Source organism: Panthera uncia, chromosome B4, assembly GCF_023721935.1.
Source record: "Panthera uncia isolate 11264 chromosome B4, Puncia_PCG_1.0, whole genome shotgun sequence".
In the NCBI taxonomy this organism is placed as follows: domain Eukaryota; kingdom Metazoa; phylum Chordata; class Mammalia; order Carnivora; family Felidae; genus Panthera; species Panthera uncia.
The window spans coordinates 37,082,997-37,104,407 of record NC_064809.1 but is presented as its reverse complement, the minus strand read 5'-3'; the positions used below and the strand labels follow the sequence as shown (position 1 = coordinate 37,104,407).

The 21,411-nt window shown below is 47.6% G+C and overlaps 3 protein-coding genes across 5 annotated transcripts in view; 1 reads left to right on the top strand and 2 right to left on the bottom strand.

The window, feature by feature from the left end:
- The window catches only part of TULP3 (TUB like protein 3), a 64,140-nt gene extending 63,852 nt beyond the window's left edge, over nucleotides 1-288 (bottom strand). Inside the window, exon 1 of the mRNA XM_049624879.1 lies at nucleotides 4-288. Within this exon, the coding sequence (XP_049480836.1) occupies nucleotides 4-44 (41 nt within the window). The 5' untranslated portion in view covers nucleotides 45-288. The remainder of the gene's footprint in view (nucleotides 1-3) is intronic.
- A 1,184-nt stretch (nucleotides 289-1,472) lies between these two features.
- On the bottom strand, nucleotides 1,473-8,926 carry RHNO1 (RAD9-HUS1-RAD1 interacting nuclear orphan 1). The gene is made up of 3 exons (XM_049624901.1): nucleotides 8,852-8,926; nucleotides 4,092-4,343; nucleotides 1,473-2,818 (listed from the first exon to the last, which is right to left on the bottom strand). The coding sequence occupies exons 2-3, from the start codon at nucleotides 4,257-4,259 to the stop codon at nucleotides 2,222-2,224; spliced, it is 765 nt and encodes a 254-aa protein (XP_049480858.1). The 5' UTR covers nucleotides 4,260-4,343; nucleotides 8,852-8,926; the 3' UTR covers nucleotides 1,473-2,221.
- Nucleotides 8,927-8,984: 58 nt separating this feature from the next.
- On the top strand, nucleotides 8,985-21,042 carry FOXM1 (forkhead box M1). Of its 3 annotated transcripts, none has more exons than XM_049624875.1 (9): nucleotides 8,985-9,217; nucleotides 11,255-11,797; nucleotides 12,389-12,534; nucleotides 13,642-13,833; nucleotides 14,723-14,851; nucleotides 15,527-15,571; nucleotides 16,216-16,285; nucleotides 16,433-16,608; nucleotides 19,017-21,042. In XM_049624875.1, the coding sequence occupies exons 2-9, from the start codon at nucleotides 11,302-11,304 to the stop codon at nucleotides 20,040-20,042; spliced, it is 2,280 nt and encodes a 759-aa protein (XP_049480832.1). In that variant the 5' UTR covers nucleotides 8,985-9,217; nucleotides 11,255-11,301; the 3' UTR covers nucleotides 20,043-21,042. The 3 variants fall into 3 exon arrangements, with proteins under 3 accessions (XP_049480832.1, XP_049480831.1, XP_049480833.1); XM_049624874.1 differs by having other exon boundaries at nucleotides 16,213-16,285; XM_049624876.1 differs by lacking the exon at nucleotides 15,527-15,571.
- The last annotated feature ends 369 nt before the right edge of the window (nucleotides 21,043-21,411 follow it).

Here is a 21,411-nt window from a genome sequence, read left to right as displayed (position 1 = left end):
GACCTGTCCCCGCGGGGTCCGAGTCGGCAGCGCGACGCCTCCATCCCCGCAGCTCAGGAAGTGGCGACCACGTCCACAATCCCCGACTCCGCTGCTAGGGTGGCAAGCCTGGCAGGCATCCGGGCCCCGCCCCCTGGCAACCACACTCTGCACTGTCGCCACCGCCTATTGGCCCTCGTGCCCACCGCTCTTCTCTCATTGGCTATTGCTGCCGCCCCAAGATGCGGGAGGGTTTCTAAGGGGCGGAGGCGCTAGGAGTTAAAGGCGCCTGCGCGGGAGCTCTGGCGACGCGCCAGTAGGGCTGGGTCCGCTGACCGCGGCACCGGGAAGGGGCCGAGGGCGGAGGGATGTGTTCGCTTCAGCAGTGTTGGCTTCCAGCTGCGAAGTCACTTCGTCGGAAGAGCGGCCCATCCCCCTAACCGCCACCCACGGAGCGGCTTCCCCACATCCCAGCAGTGTCTACCCAAAGACCACCCAGAGCGCTTCCAGAGGTCTATGTAATGTTAGGACTCATAGACCTCCGCCGACTCCGTCGCAGTCCGGCCCCTCCCCTGACACCAGAGCCTTCCGGGAACCACACTTGTACCCACTATGGCAGTCATTCCCGGGTAAATGCATCTTTCATAGTTACCTGGTCTCTCACTCCAATTGAACAAAACTTTAGCCCCCTTCCTCCAGCCCAGACTTTTAGAGCATTGCTAGACCGACTCTACAGACTCTAGGAACCTTTCCCATTTATCTTTCTCTACAGCCTATGAACGATCTTCAAACATCCACATCCCGTGAGATCCGCTATCTAAATATGTACTCTCGTTTCCAATAAACGTTGTCGCCAACCGTCACCGCCTTCTCACCACCAACTTATACATATCATTATAACCTGTACAAAATATCCTGGCAAAAGTTATCGCATTTTATAGCATTGCGAGGTCAGCTGTTTCCACATCGGGTTCGCTTAAGAGGCACAGGACTTGGCACAAGCTGGGAGAGCAGAGCATCGCCTTGATGTGTCAGCCTCCACTCACTGTGTGACCCTAAACACAGTTCATTATCTGGGCTTCAGATCCCCATCTATAAAATAAAACGAAATAATCCCTGCTTGTTCAGCTCGGGCTGAACAGAATAGGTTCTTAAAGCTGAATGGCTGCAGTTAAAGGAGACGCTATCTGTGTTGGCGAAAGGGCAATGGAGGCAGTTTTTGACTGGGTAGTTCCGCATTAGTTATGGTAAGCAGTCTTCTCTGAAAAGTTTCCATATTTGGGGCGCCTGGGTGGCTCAGTCGGTTGAGCATTCGACTTCAGCTCAGGTCACGATCTCACAGTGGGAGAGTTCGAGCCCTGCATCAGGCTCTGGGCTGATGGCTCAGAGCCTGGAGCCGGCTTCCGATTCTGTGTCTCCCTCTCTCTCTGCCCCTCCCCCGTTCAAGCTCTGTCTCTCTCTGTCTCAAAAATAAATAAATGTTAAAAAAAAAATTAAAAAAAAGTTTCCATATTTAATTACATATTTTAAACAATCATTACAAGAAATCAGTTTCCCACCCTGTGTGGTATTTTCAGATTTGTTTGAATGGAAATATAACCAAAACACAGCAAGCTTAAGTAACATCTCTGTCCCCTTTTTTTGCTCCTGATCCCACTGTATTCACTAACACAGGGCTTGGCACCTTTCCTCATCCTGACTTTTTAGCAGATGAGCAAGGTTGCAGAGGTCTAAAAAGGTTGCTCAGCTCTAAAATGTCAAAGTTTGCTTTGATTTTTCCATCCAACATGTCACAAAGGAAGCTGCCGCTGAGCCTGACACAAGAGTTGGTACTCAAAAATGTGGAATGAATTAGGTTGAATGGGGTGATTAGAGGATTAATTAGTGGCTTAAAAAAACAATGAAGACCTTTTGTGGAGAAGGCAGTATTGCTGCATGATCAGTAATCAGGAGCAGGGTTCTCTAAAACCTTTCTGCAACCATTTACAAACATTTTAAAAAGTTACTATAAGATACTTTAAAATTTTAAACAGTTAATAGAAGAAAAATTTGAAGTGAACTGTTTATGACACTAAAAACTTTTTAGGAAAAGACATTTTAAAAAGCAAAGCTGGGAATCAAATTCCCTTATGACTCCAAGTCTCTAGTTAAACTATCTTTTTTCTGTTGATGTTATTGGCAGTATTTGCATTTTATTCTTCTGACATACACTTCTGTGAGCCAGAAAAGTAATTTAGCAACTCTATGAAAATTTCTTGAGATTGCTGCTGTCTGAGAAATCCAGTGAATTTTTCACAAGGAATTGGTTTTTATTCAGCTTCCCTCTCTCCCTGAGGTGAGTAAACAAGTGGCGTCGTCTCCTCCATGTGACCTTGATTCCATACTTCTCCTCAGGAGTGTCTTTAACTAGAACAGGCCCAGGCCCTGGGGTCTTGGGAGTACTGGTGTGAAAGGAGCCACTTGGAAGGCTATCTTCCCTCTGATCTGGGGGAATGGGCCCCTCCTTCACAAACGAAGACTCTGGGGTCTGAATATCAGGTGGAATGAACACGTAAGGTAAGTTTTGAAGTGTATGTGTGGACAGCTCCCCACAGCTTTGAGGACTGAGCACTGGAACTAAGGGCCTTCCAGAAATGCACTTTTCTGACTGATTGGCGCACTCCCTGGTTAAGGGGATCCCAAGTGTGGCTGAACTGGAAGACGGGGGGCTCTCAAATGTTAGATGTGGAAACTTGGAGGTGATGGATTTCCGACTTGAAAGTCTTGCCTGGTTTCGGTGATGGTGTTTCTGGTTCATTGGGAACCAGCTTTCTCCTGTTGTATCAAACTGAGGTGAAACCTAAGTAAGAATCAAAAACAAAAACCAAAAAGAAGTGAGGAGGGCTAGGTACCAGGTATGAACCTGAAGGAGGAAACTACATCCAAAGACCAGAATCTAAATGGGGGCCCACTATAGTAATGGACACAAAACAAAACATCTGTCTAATGGGACATTAAGAGAAAGGGATAGGAGCTGTGGGCAAGTTACTCAATCTGGTTTTCCATTTCCTCATGTGTAAGAAAGGGGACAATGCCACCTTCACGTTATCACACCACATGGCTGCAATTTGCTTAATTATCTTTAAACCTTGAGGGCAGAGATGGGCAGTGTTCTTCGCCTTTGATCCCCAGCACCCAGCAGAGTGCCTGGCACCAAGAAGGCCCCCAGGAAAGTGAATGGATGGATGCAAGAGTAGGGAGTCGATGGACAGCAACTGGCCTAAGACCTGGCACGTGATGAGTTCTCAATAAATGCTCACTCCTCTTCTCATCCACAGGATTCTAGCATTTCAGTTTCTTCTACAACTCCGAAGCAAGTATTATGGTTCTTCCTAGCAATCCTCAACAAGTTTTATTAATCAAGCACTCTTACGTGAAGATTTCTGCTTTTGTCTGGCCCTTGGCTATACCACCTCCCTGAAATATAGTAGTTCTGTTCTCTTCCCAGCGCTTCGAAACTGTCAAAACACAACATGCCATGGTGCACCTGGGTGGCTCAGTCGGTTGAGCATCCAACTTTGGGTCAGGACAGGATTTCACAGTTTGTGAGTCTGAGCCCCAATCAGGCTCACTGCTGTCAGCACAGTGCCGGCTTCAGATTCTCTGTCCCCCTCTCTCTCTGCCCCTCCCCTACTCATACTCTCTCTCTCTCTCTCTCAAAAATAAACAAATATTTAAAAACAAAAAATAGGACACGCCATTTTCTATGAAACAGTAAATATAGTGCCTAGCTAAATATTTTACCTCTCACATGAAGCTCAGGGAATAATCTCATTGTTTACTCATTCTGCCATTTGTCTGGCTTTTTCACCCAGCTACTGGTTAATGAAACTTTTATACTGAACTCTTTAAGAAGAATGTGGGGGGAAAGACTCCAATTCCAACCAGCCCTCAGCTTGAACTTAGAAAAGATATATACCAGAGAAGACGGCTGATGACAAAAAGAGTACATTGCCTCCTTGTCCCTGCCCCATGAATCTTATTCTTTGGAGGCCCTGGTTCAAGGGGCAGAAGAGTCAGCATCCTGAGAAGCCTAAATGAGCAAAAGTCAAAGTTAGAATCCCATGGCCTACCCAGGAAGTGATGGTGTTGTGGTCAATGGGCTTGCTGGCCACCTGTCTAGTGTGAGTGATGGGAAGTTGTGCAGATCCGTAGTGGTGTTTGGGGCCCTCCAGTGGTGGTTGTTGGAATAGCAGCTGGGCTTTCTGGAACCCTTGGCGGCGTTTTTTTCTGGGAGGCATCAATAGGTGAATGAAGAGCGGTTAATAACCACATCATGCTAGCTGTAGTCAGGTCGGGGTACAGGCTCCGATTCCGACCCATGCCTGCAGAGAATAAACAAAAGCTGGGAAAAAATAATTCCGATGATTCCATCCCCAGCTCTTTCTCATACTCTGCCAGCCAGTTCTATCAACCATCATTCCTACCTCAATACTTTGGGGGGCACAGCTTCCTATTCCTACACCAAGTAAAAACACGGTAGTTCACATTCAACAACATTCAGTCAATGAACAATTGACCAAGCACGTGTTGAGTGCCATGCTGGGTGCTGGGAATTTAAAGATGAAGAACCATTGATTCTACAAGCATTTATCAAGTGCCAAGTACTTGTAGGGACTCATAGGTGAGACTGTCCCTTTCTTCAATGAGCTGAGAGTCCAGCAGGGGGAGAGAGACAATTACAATAATGAGGAGAATGCTTCCACTCATTCCAGAGGAGGCTTTTAGACTTTCTAGAGAGGATGATATCTGACCTAGTATGAAAGGGCTACAGAAAGCCAAAAAGCAGACAGGGCAAGGCCCTCTGGGCTGCGGAGCAGCACATACAAAGGCCCAGAGACTTGAAAGGGCACTGTGAATTCAGGGTATTGCAGACTATGTAGCCAGACACAGGGTATGAAAAGATGAATATAGGAACTGAGAGGCTAGACCTGGTGTCAGGGTCAGATAAGAAAAGCCAGGAGTGCCACAGGAGTTGACGTTAGCCTAAGGAATCACTGAAGATTTTCAAGCAGAAGGATGTGATCACACCTGGATTTTTTTCTTTAACTTTTTACTCCAGATAATTTTGAACATACACAAAAGCAGAATGAATAATATAATGAGCCTCCAACAACCATCAACCCATAGCCAATCTGGATGCATCCACGCCCTTTATCCACCTCCCTACACCTGTATTATTTTGAAGAAAATATGACATTCCCAGTCTTTGTACCATTCCCATGAATAAACCTTACATATATGTATTCTTTAACATTATTACATATCCAGATATGTTCAATTTTTTCAGCAGTTTCATAAATGTCACAGTTGGTTGTTGTCTTTTAGACAGATCATCCTGGCAACCGTGGGAAAGGAGAGAAGTACCCTGGAAATACAGGGACCAGTTTAGGAGGTTTTGCTATGTTACTTAAGTGAGAAACGATGAGGCCTGAATCTGGGCTGTGTCAGTGGAGATGGGAGGCTAGAGACAGAGGCAGGATCAAGGATCAAGAGGACCCACAGAGTAATAAAAAGTCTGAAAAAAGTGTCCACGGACTCTAGTAACCAGATCAACTTTAATAAGAACTTCATCAGTGGAAGAGTGAGTGGGAAAGATGTTTGAATTCAACAGAGCAGTGAATGGGAGGAACAGCCGGGCATCCTGGAAAGTCTGGCAATAGGGCAGACTGGCCATTCGTGATGCATTCATACAGCCAACAATCAAAAGTAACCTGCTCTGATTTATGTCACTAGGCCGTGGAAATATAGGGAAAGCAAAAAGGAAGGACAAACTCTCTACCTCAGCAGCTAAACATTTTTAGGGAGAACACAGGTAATACATACATCTACTTGTTCATTCATTCGGCCACTCAACAAATATTTACTGAGTACCAACAGTGCTCCTGGTGCTGGAAATATATGCCAGAGAACAAAATGAAATCCCCGCCCTCATGGTGCTTACATCCTAGTTGGGAAGTGACTATGGAGAAAAGTCAAACAGGATAAGGGGTTGAGCCTACTTAGTGCTCCTTTAGACAGGGTTGTCAGGGAAGGTAACTGAAAAGGTGATATTTGAGAGGTGCCTGGGTGGCTCAGTCAGTTAAGCGTCCAACTCTTGGTTTTAGCTCAGGTCACGACCTCACAGCTTAGTGAGTTCAAGCCCTGCATCGGGTTCGGTGGTGATGGTGCGGAACCTGCTTAGGATTCTCTCTCTCCCCATCTCTCTCTGTCCCTCCCCTATTGCACTGTCTGTTTCTCTCAACATAAATAAACTTTTTTTTAAAAAAAGTGATATTTGAGCAAATACCTGAAATGAAAAAAGGAGAATAAGCAATCAATAGAAAGGCAGAGTGAATAATACTGCAGGCTTCGAGAACAGTAAATCCAAAAATCACAAGGTGAGAATATGTCTGATTTGTTCAAGAAACAGTAAGGTCAGCATGGCTGAACTGGAGAGCAGTAACAGATGTGAATGGGTTCACAGGCAAGGTTAAGGACTCCAGATTGAATTATTCCTAGAGTGATAGGAAGCCACCACAAGGCCCTGGACAGGTAAGGGACATAATGTGATTTACACTTTTCAAAGATAACGTGAGGTGGTTTGTGAGAAAAGGTGTGTTGGGGAGTGCGGGCGTGGAGAAAGGCAGCAGGACAACCTAAAGAGTTGCTACAGGAGTTCAGGGGAGAGTTGACAGCAATAGCAATGGCTCCAGTCAAAAGTGGTGACATTAGCCAGCCTGCAATGGACACTACGGTGCTCAACAGCAACCCTATTATGTTTCCTTCATCAGCTCATTATCCGCAATGATTATCTTAAGATGTTTCCACTTTCAGGGGTACTTGGGTGGCTCAGTCGGTTGAGCATCCTACTTTGGCTCAGGTCATGATCTCGCGGTCTGTGAGTTCGAGCCCCGCGTCAGGCTCTGTGCTAACAGCTTGGAGCCTGAAGCCTGCTTCGGATTCTGTGTCTCCCTCTCTCTCTGCCCCTCCTCTGCTCATGCTCTGTCTTTCTCTGTTAAAAATTAAAATAAACATTAAAAAAAAAAAAGATGTTTCCACTTTCTTAAAACTTCAGAACTCCCATTCTCTCTTTTTAAAATAAATAAATAAATAAATAAATAAATAAATAAATAAATGCTTATTTATTTTTAGAGAGAGAGCACGAGAGGGGGTAGGGGCAGAGAGAGAGGAGAGAGAGAGTCCTCAAGGAGGCTCTGCACTCAAGGGCCCCATCAGGGGGTTTAATCCCAGGAACCATGAGATCATGACCTGAGCCAAAATCAAGAGTCGGGTGCTTAACTGAGCCACCCAAGTGGCATTTCCCTTCTCTCTTAACAAATGACCTTACTTCCTACTTCCAAGGAAGCCGGGAGACACCAAAGAAAATATTCTCACTTTCCAGAAACCAAACATACAAACCTATATAGATCCATATCCACCCTCTTTATGTGACAATCACGGATCAGTCCCTTCACTATCTAACACCTTGCCCTCTGGCTGTGCCTCAGAACATTCCTTACTCTACACCTTTCTTAGGCAATCAGTTCACACCTAAAAGTGGGTGACTTAAGTATTTATATATTCAGCCTAGAGTTCTCCACGCTCAGGACCCATATACCTGCTGCCTACTTGACAGCAACCAGAGGACTCAAATGCACCTCAAAACCCAATACGTTTAAAACTGAATTCGTGATCATTTCCCCTGCACCCGCTCCACAGGTGATTACCTTCCAAGGCCCTTGCTCAGGGAATGGTATCACCGTTCATGTAGTGATGCAGCCAGAAACCTTGACATTTCCCTCCTGTCTCCCCATCCAACAGCACCAAGCCCTGACGATTTTACCTCTTAAGTAGGTCTTCAATAATGCCCCTTTCTCCCCTGTCACTCTCTTTCTCTCCCCACCACCCTTCAATTCCAACAATTCTGATCCGGAGTATTGTAATAGCCTAAGTGGTCTACCCTAATCCACTCCAAAATGCCCTGAATGCATCATCTGATCTTGACTCACTTCTGCTTAAAATGTTTGATTTCTGGATAAGGACCAAATTCCCCCAGTTCCGGCTAAGGTCCTACTTCCTGTGGCTCCAGCTTCATCTCACACCACACTCCACTCAGGCCTGTTAGCTCAGACTCCTCAGATGGTCTTTAGCCTTTGTACCTACCAATCTTCCTCCCACCACCTCCTTGCACACCTTAATCCTTTTGGTTCGAGGGTTTCACTCCTTTCTTTGCACAAAGACATCAGATCTCCCAACAAGCTTCAGTTCGGAAAAGCCTTTCCTGACCTACCTAAGGTAAGATCTTATTGTAGATACTCAGTTATCAGTGACCTCTAATTTATCCCTTCACAGCTGTAATTCTCCTTTTACTTATTTGATTCTTCAAAACCGTCTGTTCTGTCCTCTCTTCCCATTACAGGTACCCAGGGTAAGAAAAGAATCTCCGCAGCCACTGTATCCTAGCAGGTCCCTGGCACATAGTAGGTGCTCAACAAAATTTCTTGACTACATTAGTCAAAGAGCTTTATAGTGTGGAATTTAAGATGTTGGAAGCTGAAACGAGATGATAGGCTAGGCGACTAGTCGAGATAGCTAGCCGATCGTTAGGTGAATGGAGTACGGTGTCCCCTTACGGGGAAGCCAAGGCCTCAGAGATTTTGGAAAAGGCCAGAGGGAGGCGGGAGGAGCGGCGTCGGGGGCGGGATCAGGGTAGGGACCGGGAACACGCGAGGGAGAGCAGGCCGAGGGCCCCGGCTGTCCCCGCCCGCCCCCCGCCGCGGGAGCCCCCCTGAGCCCTCCGGGCCGCCCACGGCCGCTCTCTCCCCACGAGCCGGTAGCCGGTCCGCCTTACCAGCCCGGCGGCTTCCCGGCCTCAGCTCCCCTCCGCCGCCGCGACGTTCGAGTCCGGAACACGGAGACAAGGGCGGCTGCCGATTGGCGACGCTCCGTCACGTGACCGCAACGCTCCGCCGGCGCCAATTTCAAACAGCGGAACAAACTGAAAGCTCCGGTGCCCGACCCCACCCCCGGCCCCCCGGCCCGGGACCCCTCCCCTCCCGGGATCCCCCGGGATTCCCCACCCCTCCCGCACCGCCGGGGACCCGGCCGGCCTGGCGCGAGTCCCTGTCCGGGCCCCTGGCTCGGCCCCCAGGTTGGAGGAGCCCGGAGCCCGCCCTTGGAGCCACAGCCCAGCAGCGGCGGCTGCTGCAGTCGGGAGGTGAGCGGGGGGCGAAGGAATGGAGTCTGAGGCCCGGCCCGGGCAGAGGCAGGGAGCCCGGGCCCGGGCGCCGAGGTCAGGGGGACTAGCAGCAGGGCACGCGACCCGAGTGGAGGTTTGGGGCCACACGGAAACCAGGGCTGAGAGAGGGTGCAAACTTTTTCTGCATCCAACCTCCTGGCCTAGTCCTCACTCCTTTCTCAAAGCACCTTTTGGCCTTCCCTGGAAGTTTGACCTCTGCACCCTGCCCACAACCTTGAGAGGGCTGCTGGGGTGGTCTACCTTTCTAGGCAGACTGGCTGGGATGAAGACTGGCTTTATTCTGCATTAAGTCAAAGACAAACCTGTCCACACCCTCCCCTGCTCCAGGCGCTCTCACCACTAAGCAACACTGCCTCCGCTCCACCCTTTTCCAGGGCCCTTCTCCTGGATCGTGAGAACCTGCAAGATTTCTCTGGTCCGGATGGGCAGTGGTGTCGGAGGGGTCACTCTGGAAGTCCCCTAGGTTAGATAAAGTGTTGGCAATGATAAGAAAAGACTGGTCAGAGAGTAGGAGGCAAAATTAAGCCTTAGACCAGGAAGATATCTTTTGGGGATGGGGAAGGAATAATAGTATCTACTGTTTGGCAGGGGGGAGAGGGAGGCCTGAAGAGATAGGAGGTAGAAGTAAAACTGAGATTTTAAAGTAGAGGAAACCTGGTTATAAAGGAAAGGGAGGGGGGCAGAGCGGAGAGGGCCTATGAGCTCTAAGCAGACAGCAAATGTCATAGGGGTGTCACAGTCATTTTCAGGGAGATAGATGTCCTAAAACAACCCATTCCTCTGTCAAAGTGCCTCTAAATAGGATTGCACAATGTTACATGATAGCAGAGTATCCTGTGTATCTATCTATTTTCCTTAACATTGCGAAATCACCTTGGCATATTGATGATAGCGCATTCTATTGGTCAGGAGATAATGGATTATAGTCTTAGTTCTGGAAGAGAAATTAAGCAATACAGTAACATGCTTTGAAAGTTAAAATATGAATAAGCACATGCAAGTACTAAAATGTCACTATATAAATAATTTGTAAATTGGTACAACACGGTGGTTATATACTTAATAATACTATATTGTATATTTGAAAGTTGCTAAGAGAGTAGACCTTAAAATTTCTCATCACAAGAAAAAAAATTGTAACTGTGTGTGGTGATGGATGTTAACTAGACTTACTGTGGTGATCATTTCAGAATACACACAAATATCGAATCATTATGTTGTGCACCTGAAACTAATATGTGTCAATTCTATCTCAATAAAAAATAAAAGTACAATAAATAAATAAATAAATAAATTGTAAATTGTGAAAGAAAGATGAACTTTTTATCAATGCAAGGATAATGGCCTGGGAAATGAATAACACCATGGGCCTTGAATAGAGCAGTTTCGTCTTGAGATTTTGTGAAGGAGGTGATGGCATGAGAGCAAGATTACAATCTGCCTTTCTCTCCCCTCCCCTCCCCTCCCCTCCCCTCGCTTCCCCTCCTTTCCTCTATGGGCACTGATCCTTTTATTTATAACTAAGATGCTATAAACATATACCAGCTTTATCAACCCTAAAATAGATTATGGGAGCAGAGTTTTGTCAGGACTCCTAAAATTGCCAATGTCCTCCTATTCCAGCATTCTTGTCCCTACAGTCGCTACAAGTGATCTGTATTATAGGAGGCAGTGATAGAAACTTCCACATTTTTGTAACTGTCCCACTCATTTCTGTAGCCAAACATTCTTAAGCTTCCAGAAGACTTTTGGCCATGTTGACCTACATTCAACCCAATCCCATTTTCCCCTTTTGAAATGCTTCAGTTTTAGCCTTGTTTTGTCGTACAACTCATCTCCTCGTTGTCTGAGGTCTTTATGAGGCCCAGAGATCATTAACCTGGGCACATGGGCTCATGTTTTTCGTCATGGAAAGAGGAAAACGCCTTTCTCTAACAGAACCTCCTTCTCAGTCTAACAAATCTCTGACATCCTGCTGTTCCTTGCACTTTCCAGGGTCTATACTTGTGATTCTCAATGGAGAGTGAAAGCACAGATTCATAATGAAAACCAGCCCCCATCGGCCACTGATTCTGAAAAGACGGAGGCTGCCCCTTCCTGTTCAGAATGCCCCAGGTGAAACATCAGGAGAGGAACTTAAGAGGCCCCCTGCCCAGCAAGAGCCTGGTCAAGCCTCCAAGGAGGCGGCAGAGTCCAGCTCTTGCAAGTTTCCAGCTGGGATCAAGATTATTAACCACCCCACCATGCCCAACACCCAAGTGGTGGCCATCCCTAACAATGCCAATATCCAGAGCATCATCACAGCATTGACCGCCAAAGGAAAAGAGAGTGGCAGCAGTGGGCCCAACAAATTCATCCTCATCAGCTTTGGGGGAGCCCCCACGCACCCTTCAGGACACCAGCCTCAAGCCCAATCCAGCAATGATCCCAGGAGGACAGAAGTGGTCACTGAGACCCTGGGACCAAAGCCTGCAACTGGGGATGTGAATCTACCTAGACCACCTGGAGCCCTACCTGGGCAGAGATGGGAGAGCTGTGGTATGTGGCCTGCAAGGCAAAGGAGTGAGGAGCCCAGCCTTTCCTTTCTGGTAGCAAGGACCGCAGTCCATCACGTTGATACCTAACAGGCACCTAGCCTGAACCAGGGGAGCGTCTTGTCTTTCTTCATCTCGAATCCTTGACCCAGATCCTTTGGGCGCCATCAAAAGTGCCCCAAGTATAATTTAGCATTTCTACTACTTCATATTAGAAAAGGATGTTTATTTTTTCTACTTATCTTTCTCATTGACCATATAAGGAAATAAGAATCTTTCTCCATTTTAATAAAGGAGAAAACTGAAGCATGAGGAAGAAAAGTGACTTTCTTTGTGCCAATACCCAGTAACTCTTTTGTAAGGTTACCTTGACTGATTGTAAGGCTCACTGAAATGCAGCTTGAGCAATGCTCCTGAATTTCTCCTGAAATCCATAATAGGGCAGAGTATCTGAGGGCCACATTAGATTGAGCATGTGTTCCCTGTCCCTAAGGGTAGAGGTCTTAGAGAGCTGCTCCCTAACCACCGATTTCAGTGGGCCTGCCAGGCACTGGACCGGGCAGCTAAGTGGCATCTCGGATTGTTTCCCCTCTAGCTGGCGGTGAGGCAGCAGGCTGCACTCTCGACAACAGCTTGACCAACATCCAGTGGCTCAGAAAGGTGAGTTCTGATGGACTGGGCTCCAGCAGCATCAAGCAAGAGACGGAGGAAAAGGAGAATCGTCACCTGGAGCAGAGTCAGGTAAAGGTGAACAGTTCTGTCACTCACTAGGGAAGTCAGGGCCAGTGCAGAAAATTTCTAAGAAGGGAAATGGATCAAGTGGCCTGTGGAGGAGAATTTCCAGGTTCCGGTATTAGCATTTCACTTACTGTGATTCTGCATAACTTTTGAGCTACCTACCTTTCTGCCTGGAATCTTTTTTTTTTTTTTTTTTGCCCGGTCTCTGAAATTTCCTTGAGGGCAGATTCCCCTGGCTCACTCTGTATTCCATTAACATGAAGTTTAGTACTCTGCCCTTAGCAGGTACTTAGTACGTATTCAGGAAATGATGAAGAGATCTTAGTGTGGAAAGCCACTTGAACTTTAAAGAGACACCCCCAACAGCATGAAAGGAATGGAGCATTTTTAACAAGATAGATTTATTAGAAGATACAGTAAATAGCAAATAAAGTGAGTGAGGTGTGAATTTTAAATACTTCCCCAGCAATCAAATTTGATTTGGCCCAGGCTTGTTTTTCACAGTTACCACATTGTTGCATACATCCTTAAATCATTCATTCAACAACCTTTATGAAAGTGAAAATTTGCATGGATGTGTGCATAAGTAAAAACTCAGCTGTTTGCTTCAAACTTGTTCACTTTCTAAAGTTAGAGCTCCGTTTTTTAAAATGTAAATGATCAGCTCTTTGCCTAAGACTTAGCCAGATGTGTGTTTTGCAGACGTTTGTCTATCCCATGCTCTTGGGAATATGTCTCTCATAGAAACACTGAAAAGAGACAGTTTTATTCACATCACATTAGTAGAATGCAGACGAAGACCTTGGTCTCCTGACCCCCCCCCCAGGTCTGAAAGATGGGTACTGGACTTCCACTTATTATTGGACAGTATATTCGACAAAATGAACAGTGACAGAGAAATGGCTCCACATTGTCTAGGGACATCGCTACCGTTCCTAATCCTAAAATTTGATTCTATGGAATAGTGGTCTCAGATGAGTTGGTTTCTAGTATAATTCTGCAGGTTAAAGTTTTCTCTAGGGAATGTTCTTAAGGGGCCCCGGGGAGGTCTTATGAACTCTTCCATGTCATTCCTTTTTCTCCTTGCCTTTGGCTTCTCATAACCCTCAGGTTGAGGAGCCCCCGGGAGCATCAACTTCCTGGCAGGACTCTGTGTCTGAGCGGCCACCGTATTCTTACATGGCCATGATACAATTCGCCATCAATAGCACCGAGAGGAAACGCATGACCTTGAAAGACATCTATACTTGGATTGAGGACCACTTCCCCTATTTTAAGCACATTGCCAAGCCAGGCTGGAAGGTACATAACAACCCATGACAATCCATAGCAACCAAAGTCAAGGTCACTCTGACCCCACAGTTTGTCTACGCAGATGTGCAGCAGTTCTGTGTCTGGTACTCTGAGGAAGCAGTTAACTGCAAAGGAAGCTGGAATTATAAACAATTGTATCTTTTAGACTGTGACTTGATCCTGCTGAATCCAGGCAAAAAATGGTCAACAACAGCTCTGCAAAGCACTTCATTGGTCCCTACCTAAATGGAGTCTCTCCAGTGTAACACTAAGCCTACGTTTGCGCTACATTGAAAGGCAGCTGGAGTGACTAAGTAGCAATGAAAAAATGCTGTCTTTGAGCCTCATGACCTGAGATTCACCTCCTATAATGTCACATGTCATCTCCAGAAGGCAGGGACTTTCTCTTCATTGTACTTATGGGAACACTGAGGTCCTTTGGAGTTGCTGTAGCTCACTCCACACTGTCAGAGCTACAGTGTTGATTTTCTGACAGGTGGGCAACTCCAAGCAAGGGTTTTTTGTTTTGTTTCCTCCACAGAATTCTTAACTGCACTGTCTTACCTCAAAGAAATTTCCTAGTTTCTTAGTTGCTTTACTTACCTATCTTGCTACTGATTGCTTCATAGCCTCCATACCCTTTCCTTGCTGCTGACAGCCATCCAGTTCTTTCCTTTATCACCAGCTGATGGCTTTGTGGACTGATGGCTTGACGGCCCAGCTTGCCAGCTCTGCAGTGTGGAGCAGCAGGGGAGAGAGTCGCCAATAGGCGAGATCATGAGGATCCTGCTGGCCACAGTGGGGGAGGCCTGAGGCTGCTTTCAGCCTCAGGAAACATCAAAGGTGATAATTCAGAAGCTGAAATAGCTGGTAACTAGTTGTCTTTCTCTCCTTCCAGAATTCCATCCGCCACAACCTTTCTCTCCATGACATGTTTGTTCGGGAGACATCTGCCAATGGCAAAGTCTCCTTTTGGACTATCCACCCCAGTGCCAATCGCTATTTGACATTGGACCAGGTATTTAAGGTGAGTGTCCTGGCTTCATCTCAGTAGGGCCAGAGTTGGTCATCATAATATCCATCTCAAAAGGAAACAAGTCCTCCTTGTGATGATCTTACCCGGCCAGGGCCGAGTTAAAAGCCAGCCAGCCCAGAGATGAGCTGTATAAAACTAGCTGAATTCAGTACAGTTGACAGATACCAAATGACACACTTCTGTGCCAGACCAGGCCGTGGAGGAGACCGCTTTGATCCAAACAGAGGACTACTCTGGGCAGTGTTTCCCTAACTGCCTTGCGGATAAGAATTGCCTGCCGCCTGTTAAAAAAATACAGCTTCCCAGGTCCCTCCCTGGGGGCTTCTGACTCAGTGGGTCTGGAACGGGGCCAGGAATACATATTTTTAACAGGCATCTTGGGTGATTCTTACAGAGAAAGTCTGGAAAACCATTTTAAAAGAGCCCTTCTTTAGCCTGGAGACCAGAAATTGAGCCATCAGAACCTCTTTTCAGAAATGATTGTTTGGGTATTTCAGGGTGCCCATAAGGCCGCTATCAGCTGTAACTGTTCTCCTGGGAGGGGAAGTTGTCCCGGGTGGCCCTCAGCATCAAACAGAAATAGCTGTTTTTCCCGACCTGGTCAGATTGGCCACGCTGGTGGTAACTTCATTTCATTTCTTTCCCACAATGCCTCACCGCCACCAGCCACTGGACCCAGGGTCTCCACAATCGCCTGAGCACTTGGAATCAGTAAGATTCTTTTCCTCCTGGCTCGGGGCTTGGCCTTGTTTTCCTTTCACTGCTCAGCATGACTTTAGTGGACAGGGGAAGGGAGCCTGGGGCTGTGTGACTTCCAGCCCTGAAGGCAGAGCACCCCTGAGCTTCTGGGAGTAAGGAAATTTATACCGCCACCTCATTCCCCCACCAGCTTCTGCCCACTTCCCTCCCCTCCCCGCACCCCACGCTCTGGGCATGACGAAGATTCACTGAGCAGAGCAGGGTGTGGCAGCAGGACATGCCACGGGCTTCGTGCAAGATGGCAACCACAAGTGCATGGCATGGGCCTGGCAGGTGGCAGTTTTCTCTCTTCCTTTTCTACCTGGCTTTTCTTTGTCGCTCCTAGAACAACACGCGTTAGCATCCCCCGGGGGTGGTGAGGACACCCAGATGAGGTGGTAGGACTGTCCTGCCATCATAGATCTGTGTGCCGTCCACCTCTTCCCACTAACCAGGCTTTGGAGACAGTGCTCACCTGCATCTGCCCCAGACGGCCTTTTCTTTCTGGGCCATCGGTTAGCTCGGTGCACAGTCCCAGAGCAGCTGGTGGGTTCTCCTGGCTTCTCCCCCTGCCTTATTAACCCAGGTTTCTTTCTCTCCCCATCTGCCACAAGCAGCAGCAGAAACGACCCAATCCTGAGCTCCGCCGGAACGTGACCATCAAAACTGAACTCCCACTGGGCGCACGTTAGTATGGGAGAGTGGGCATCAGGCTAGTCCTTGCTCTGGGGGCGTGTTTTGAGTCTGAGCCCAGAGAAGGAGAGCAAAGCTCCTGGGATTGAGAAGGGGTTTATCCCTGGACCCCTGCTCCTGATCTCCCCTGTTTCCTCTTAGGGCGGAAGATGAAACCACTGCTGCCACGGGTCAGCTCATACCTGGTACCTATCCAGTTCCCGGTGAACCAGTCGCTGGTGTTGCAGCCCTCAGTAAAGGTGCCATTGCCCCTGGCAGCTTCACTCATGAGCTCAGAGCTTGCCCGCCATAGCAAGCGGGTCCGTATTGCCCCCAAGGTGAGTGGCTTCGGTTTTTCTCCAAGGAGAGACCGCAGTCAATTAAAAGTGTTGGACCTCTAGTTTGCAAAACACTCTGCTAAGTGTTCCTTGAGAAGTTTATAAATCGATATGGGTAGACAAGGCATAAATACAAAGGAAAATTCAAGAGCATTAGAAGAGCTAAAAAAGAACTTGGATTACAATATGAGTGGTGTCAGAAGACCCATGAATACCTAATGAGTTTATAAGAATTCAGACCAGGGGGATTATGATAGATGGGCTGGGATGGGTAAGGAAGAGTTCACAAAGGAAGTAGGTTTTAGAAAGACGTACATTTGGATAAACAGGTGTAGCAAGAGCATTCTAATTGGCAGTGCCATGGAGGCAGGAGATGCCAGTTTATACCTAGTAACAGCAGAGTGATTGGGTCGGGTTTTCGTCCTTGGTACTATTGACATTTAGGGATGGATCATTCTTTGTTGGGGGTGGACAGGCGTGGTCCTGTGTGCTGAGGGATCTTTAGCAGCACCCCGTGTCTCTTCCCACTAAAATGTGTCTGGACACTGCCAAATATCCCATAGGGAGCGGAAGAGTGCAGATATGGCCCCTGGCTGAGCATCAGTGGTCTAGTTTCAGGAGAAGGTGAGGAGCCATATCTTGATGGGCTATCAAGTGTGGACATAGAGAAGGATTTGTGAGCAAGAGCTCTCCTTTAATAGAGCAGAAGAAAAGGCCCTCCCTGCCTCCTCCACTGAGATGGCAACAGCATGGGCTCTGGAGTTCAGAGAGACTTGGCTTTGCTTTAGTTTTGTTTTTGTTTTTTTATTTTTTTAACTTTTTTTTGAGAGAGAGAGTATGCATGTGTGAGCGTGGGAGGAACAGAGAGAGAGGGAGACTGAGGATCCCAAGCAGGCTCTGTGCTGTCAGCGTGGAGCCTGACTCAGGGCTTGATCTCACAAACTGTGAGATCGTGACCTGACCTGAAATCAAGAGTCAGACTCCACCAACTGAGCCACGCAGGTGCCCCTATTTTTTTTTTATTTAAAAAATACTTTTTAAATATACATAAAATTATACATACTACCATAAGTCATTTTACCTAAATGTATCCATATGACTGTAGCACATATACTGTTCTTGTTTTAATGCAGTCTTTTTTTCTTCATCCACATCCCCCCTGCTGACATCCCCCCCTGTTGACAATTTAGTATGCTTGCTTTTATAACTTATCCATGCTCTTAGTGTACCATACATACATCTTGCCATAGCCATTTTATATAGGCACATACAACACGCAGAACATTAAAAACGGGATCTCGTTGCACTTTTCTGCCACATGGAAATTCTTCCAATTCATTTGGCATTGGCTCTAATTCATTGTTTTTTAATGGCCACCTAACATTCCACTGTGTGGTTATGCCAAAAATTTTCCAGCCATTCCACTTTTATGGGTACATTTTGCTTCTAGTTTTTTTTTGCCCTATGAACAACACTGCAGGAAATATCCTTGCAAGTATCTTTCTTACAAGTGCTTGTATTTCCATGGGATAGAAAACCAGACACGAAATTCCTGAGTGGAAATGTGTTACCAATTTTATTAAATATTGCTAGATATTGGTTTCCAAAATCATATACAGTATTTTACATTTCTACCAGCAATATATGACAAGACCTGTATCTTTGCCAGCAGTCGGTATAGTCTTTTAAATATTTGCCCATCTGCTATATATAAATGATATCTCCTTGTTTCATTTTATCTTTCGTTGCTTATCGGTAAGTGTGAGTACCTTCTTATTATGTTGGGTCACTTGGAATTGTTCACTATCAGATACTTATTTATGGGCTTGGCCCATCTTTCTATGGGGTTTTGATAATATGTGAAAATTCTTTGTTATTAAAATACTAACTTCAGTCTTTTATGCTGAAGATACTTCTTTTACTTCTGTTGTTTGTTTCTTTGTTTATGGAATCTCTTGCCACAGTAAGATTTTAAGTTTTTATGTAGTCAAATATGTCTCTCTTCTCTTTTACAGCTTCTGGGTTTCCAGTCTTGCTTAAGAAGGTCGCACCCACCCTCAGATTGTACATGTAGTCTCCTAGATTCTCTTTCAGGATTTGTATGGTTTTACTTCTTCTATTTAAGTCTTTGTACATGGTATGAAACAGGCATCCAATTTTATTTTCTCTCCAATGGGTACTAATTATACCAGCACCATATTAAATGCTCTTTTACTCCCCGGAATTGAACCACCGCCTTCATCCTATATTCTCCTATTTAATAGTTTGTAAAATTTAAAAAGACAAAAAAGAGGAACAGCACCAGCATGTGGCTTGCTTTAGCCAGGATCTTGTGTCCCGCCTGGTGACCGGGTTGAATCTCAAGGCCTGGAGAGCTCTGTCTCACCGTATCCCTGCTTCACTTGCAGGTGCTGCTAGCTGATGATGGGGTAGCCCCTCTGCCCACCGCAGGGCCTGTGCAAGAGGACAAATTCCTGCTTGGAGAAAGGCTGTCTCCTCTGCTTCCAGTTCAGTCCATCAAGGAGGAAGAAATCCAGCCCGGGGAGGAAACGCCACTCTTGGGGAGACCCATCAAAGTAGAGAGCCCGCCCTTGGAGGAGTGGCCTTCACCATGCCCGTCTGTCAAAGAGGAACTGTCGCACTCCTGGGAGGGTTCATCCCACTCTCCCACCCCGAGGCCCAAGAAGTCCTACAGCGGGCTCAAGTCCCCAGCCCGGTGTGTCTCAGAAATGCTCGTGATCAAACGCAGGGAGGGACGGGAGATGAGTCGGTCTCGCAGAAAACAGCACCTCTTGCCTCCCTGTCTGGATGAGCCTGAGCTACTCTTCTCCGAGGGCCCCGGGGCTTCCCAGCAAGCCACAGAGCTCGCTTTGCCTGCAGTGTCCTCCGAGCCCACCTCCCGGCTTGGCTCCTGCCAGGAGGAGGGAGGACCCTTTAAGACACCCATTAAGGAGACACCGCCCATATCCTCCACCCCGAGCAAGTCTGCCCTCCCCGTGACCCCTGAATCCTGGAGGCTCACACCCCCAGCCAAAGTAGGGGGCCTGGATTTCAGTCCGGTACAAGCCCCCCCGGCTGCCTTTGGCCCCCCGCCTGATTCCCTGGGGCTAACGGATTTTAGTACCACCCCACTGAAAAGTATCCCACTCTTTGACTCACCCCGAGAGCTCCTCAATTCAGAGCCCTTTGACCTCACCTCTGACCCCTTCAGCAGCCCTTCCCCCTCAGATACGGAAGTCCCCAAGCCGGGCTCCCCCGGGTCACAGGTTGCCAGCCTTTCAGCCAACCGTTCTCTGACGGAAGGCCTGGTTCTGGACACAATGAATGACAGCCTCAGCAAGGTCCTCCTGGACATCAGCTTCCCTGGCCTGGAGGAGGACCCTCTGGGCCCTGACAGCATCAACTGGGCTCAGTTCATTCCCGAGCTGCGGTAGAGGCCTGACCTTACCCTTGCTGCCCAAGCCCTCCGCACTTCCAGGAGCTCATGCACCTGGGCCATCCCAGCCCTCTGAGTGAGGACAGCAGGCAGGGACCGTCTGCTCCTCTAGCTCCACTTTGCCTGCTTATGCCAAGGCAGATGTCACGCCGTGGCCACCACTGGGCCCTCTGCAAGCCGCGAGGGCCTGGTGACTGGTCCCTGGGCCACCTGATGCTCCCCAAGAAAATCTGACTCCTCACTCTCCCTGCTAGGAGCTGAAGGGTGAGAACAGCAAAAGAAAGGGTGAAAGAGATTAGGAACCCCCCCCCAAACTGCGCCTGTGCCCAGTAGTCCCCCACCTTCCCTGCTCCTTGTAAATAGTGTATATTCTCCAAATTAACCTCTAATTATAAATATAAGCTATTTCCTTAGATCATTATCTAGAGACTGCCAGAAGGTGGGTAAAGTGACAAGGGGTTTCAGTTTGCTTCTGTTCCTTGCTTTGAATTCCCAGAGAAGGGAGGACCTGCAGTGCATGGTTTCTTCCAGGCCTGGGGTACTTGCCTCAAGGGCTCTTCACTGTAGGCACCCAGACAAGCAGATCTGCTTCCTAGGGTCCCTCTTATTGCCCCTCCCTCCCACCTTCCCACATTTCCAAGTCAGCTTTCCTGCACAAAGAAATCCTGGTAAAAGGTAAAAAGGTCTCGTAATGGGTCAAGAGTTGAATTGGGGGTGGGGGAATGGATGCATCTGAAGCAAAGAATGGGTGTCCAGATGTGCTCCCGAGAGATGTTTCTCTGATAATATCCCTAATCATGCCAGAGAGACTAGCATTGCCAAGAACTTGGCCCAAGGCTTGAGAAGACTAAAAGGGCCCTGTCCTGCCCTGCCTAGCTTCCTTAGCTCACTCACACCTCAGCTTTGCAAAGAGCCACCCTAGGCCCCAGCTGACCACATGCATGTGAGCCAGCTCAAGAACACTACCATAACTCAATAAAATCCAGGGTGGAAGTGTGGTCTCTGGTGCATCGGTGTCTGGTCCCTGAGGCATAAGGAGGGGTTGGAGAAGAACATGGGAAATATTGGGCATGGTGGTGACAAAGAAGAGGTAAGGCCTAAAGCTGAGAAGAAGCAGGTGAAGGAGAGTGCTAAGGGTTTTGGCCTGGCCTGCTTCCCACACGGCATGGGCACACATTTTTAGCACAGAAACTGCCAGCTTTCTCTTTAGAACCCCTGAAACTGATGGTTAACTTAGGCCTTTTAGAGATCTCTAAGGGAAAGGCCTGCAGAGGGGCAGGACCCTCCCCTCCTGCAGGATTAGGGAAGGATGGGCACAGTTTTAGATGCCTCATGGCCACCTCCACCCTAATCCAGGGCCTGGAAAT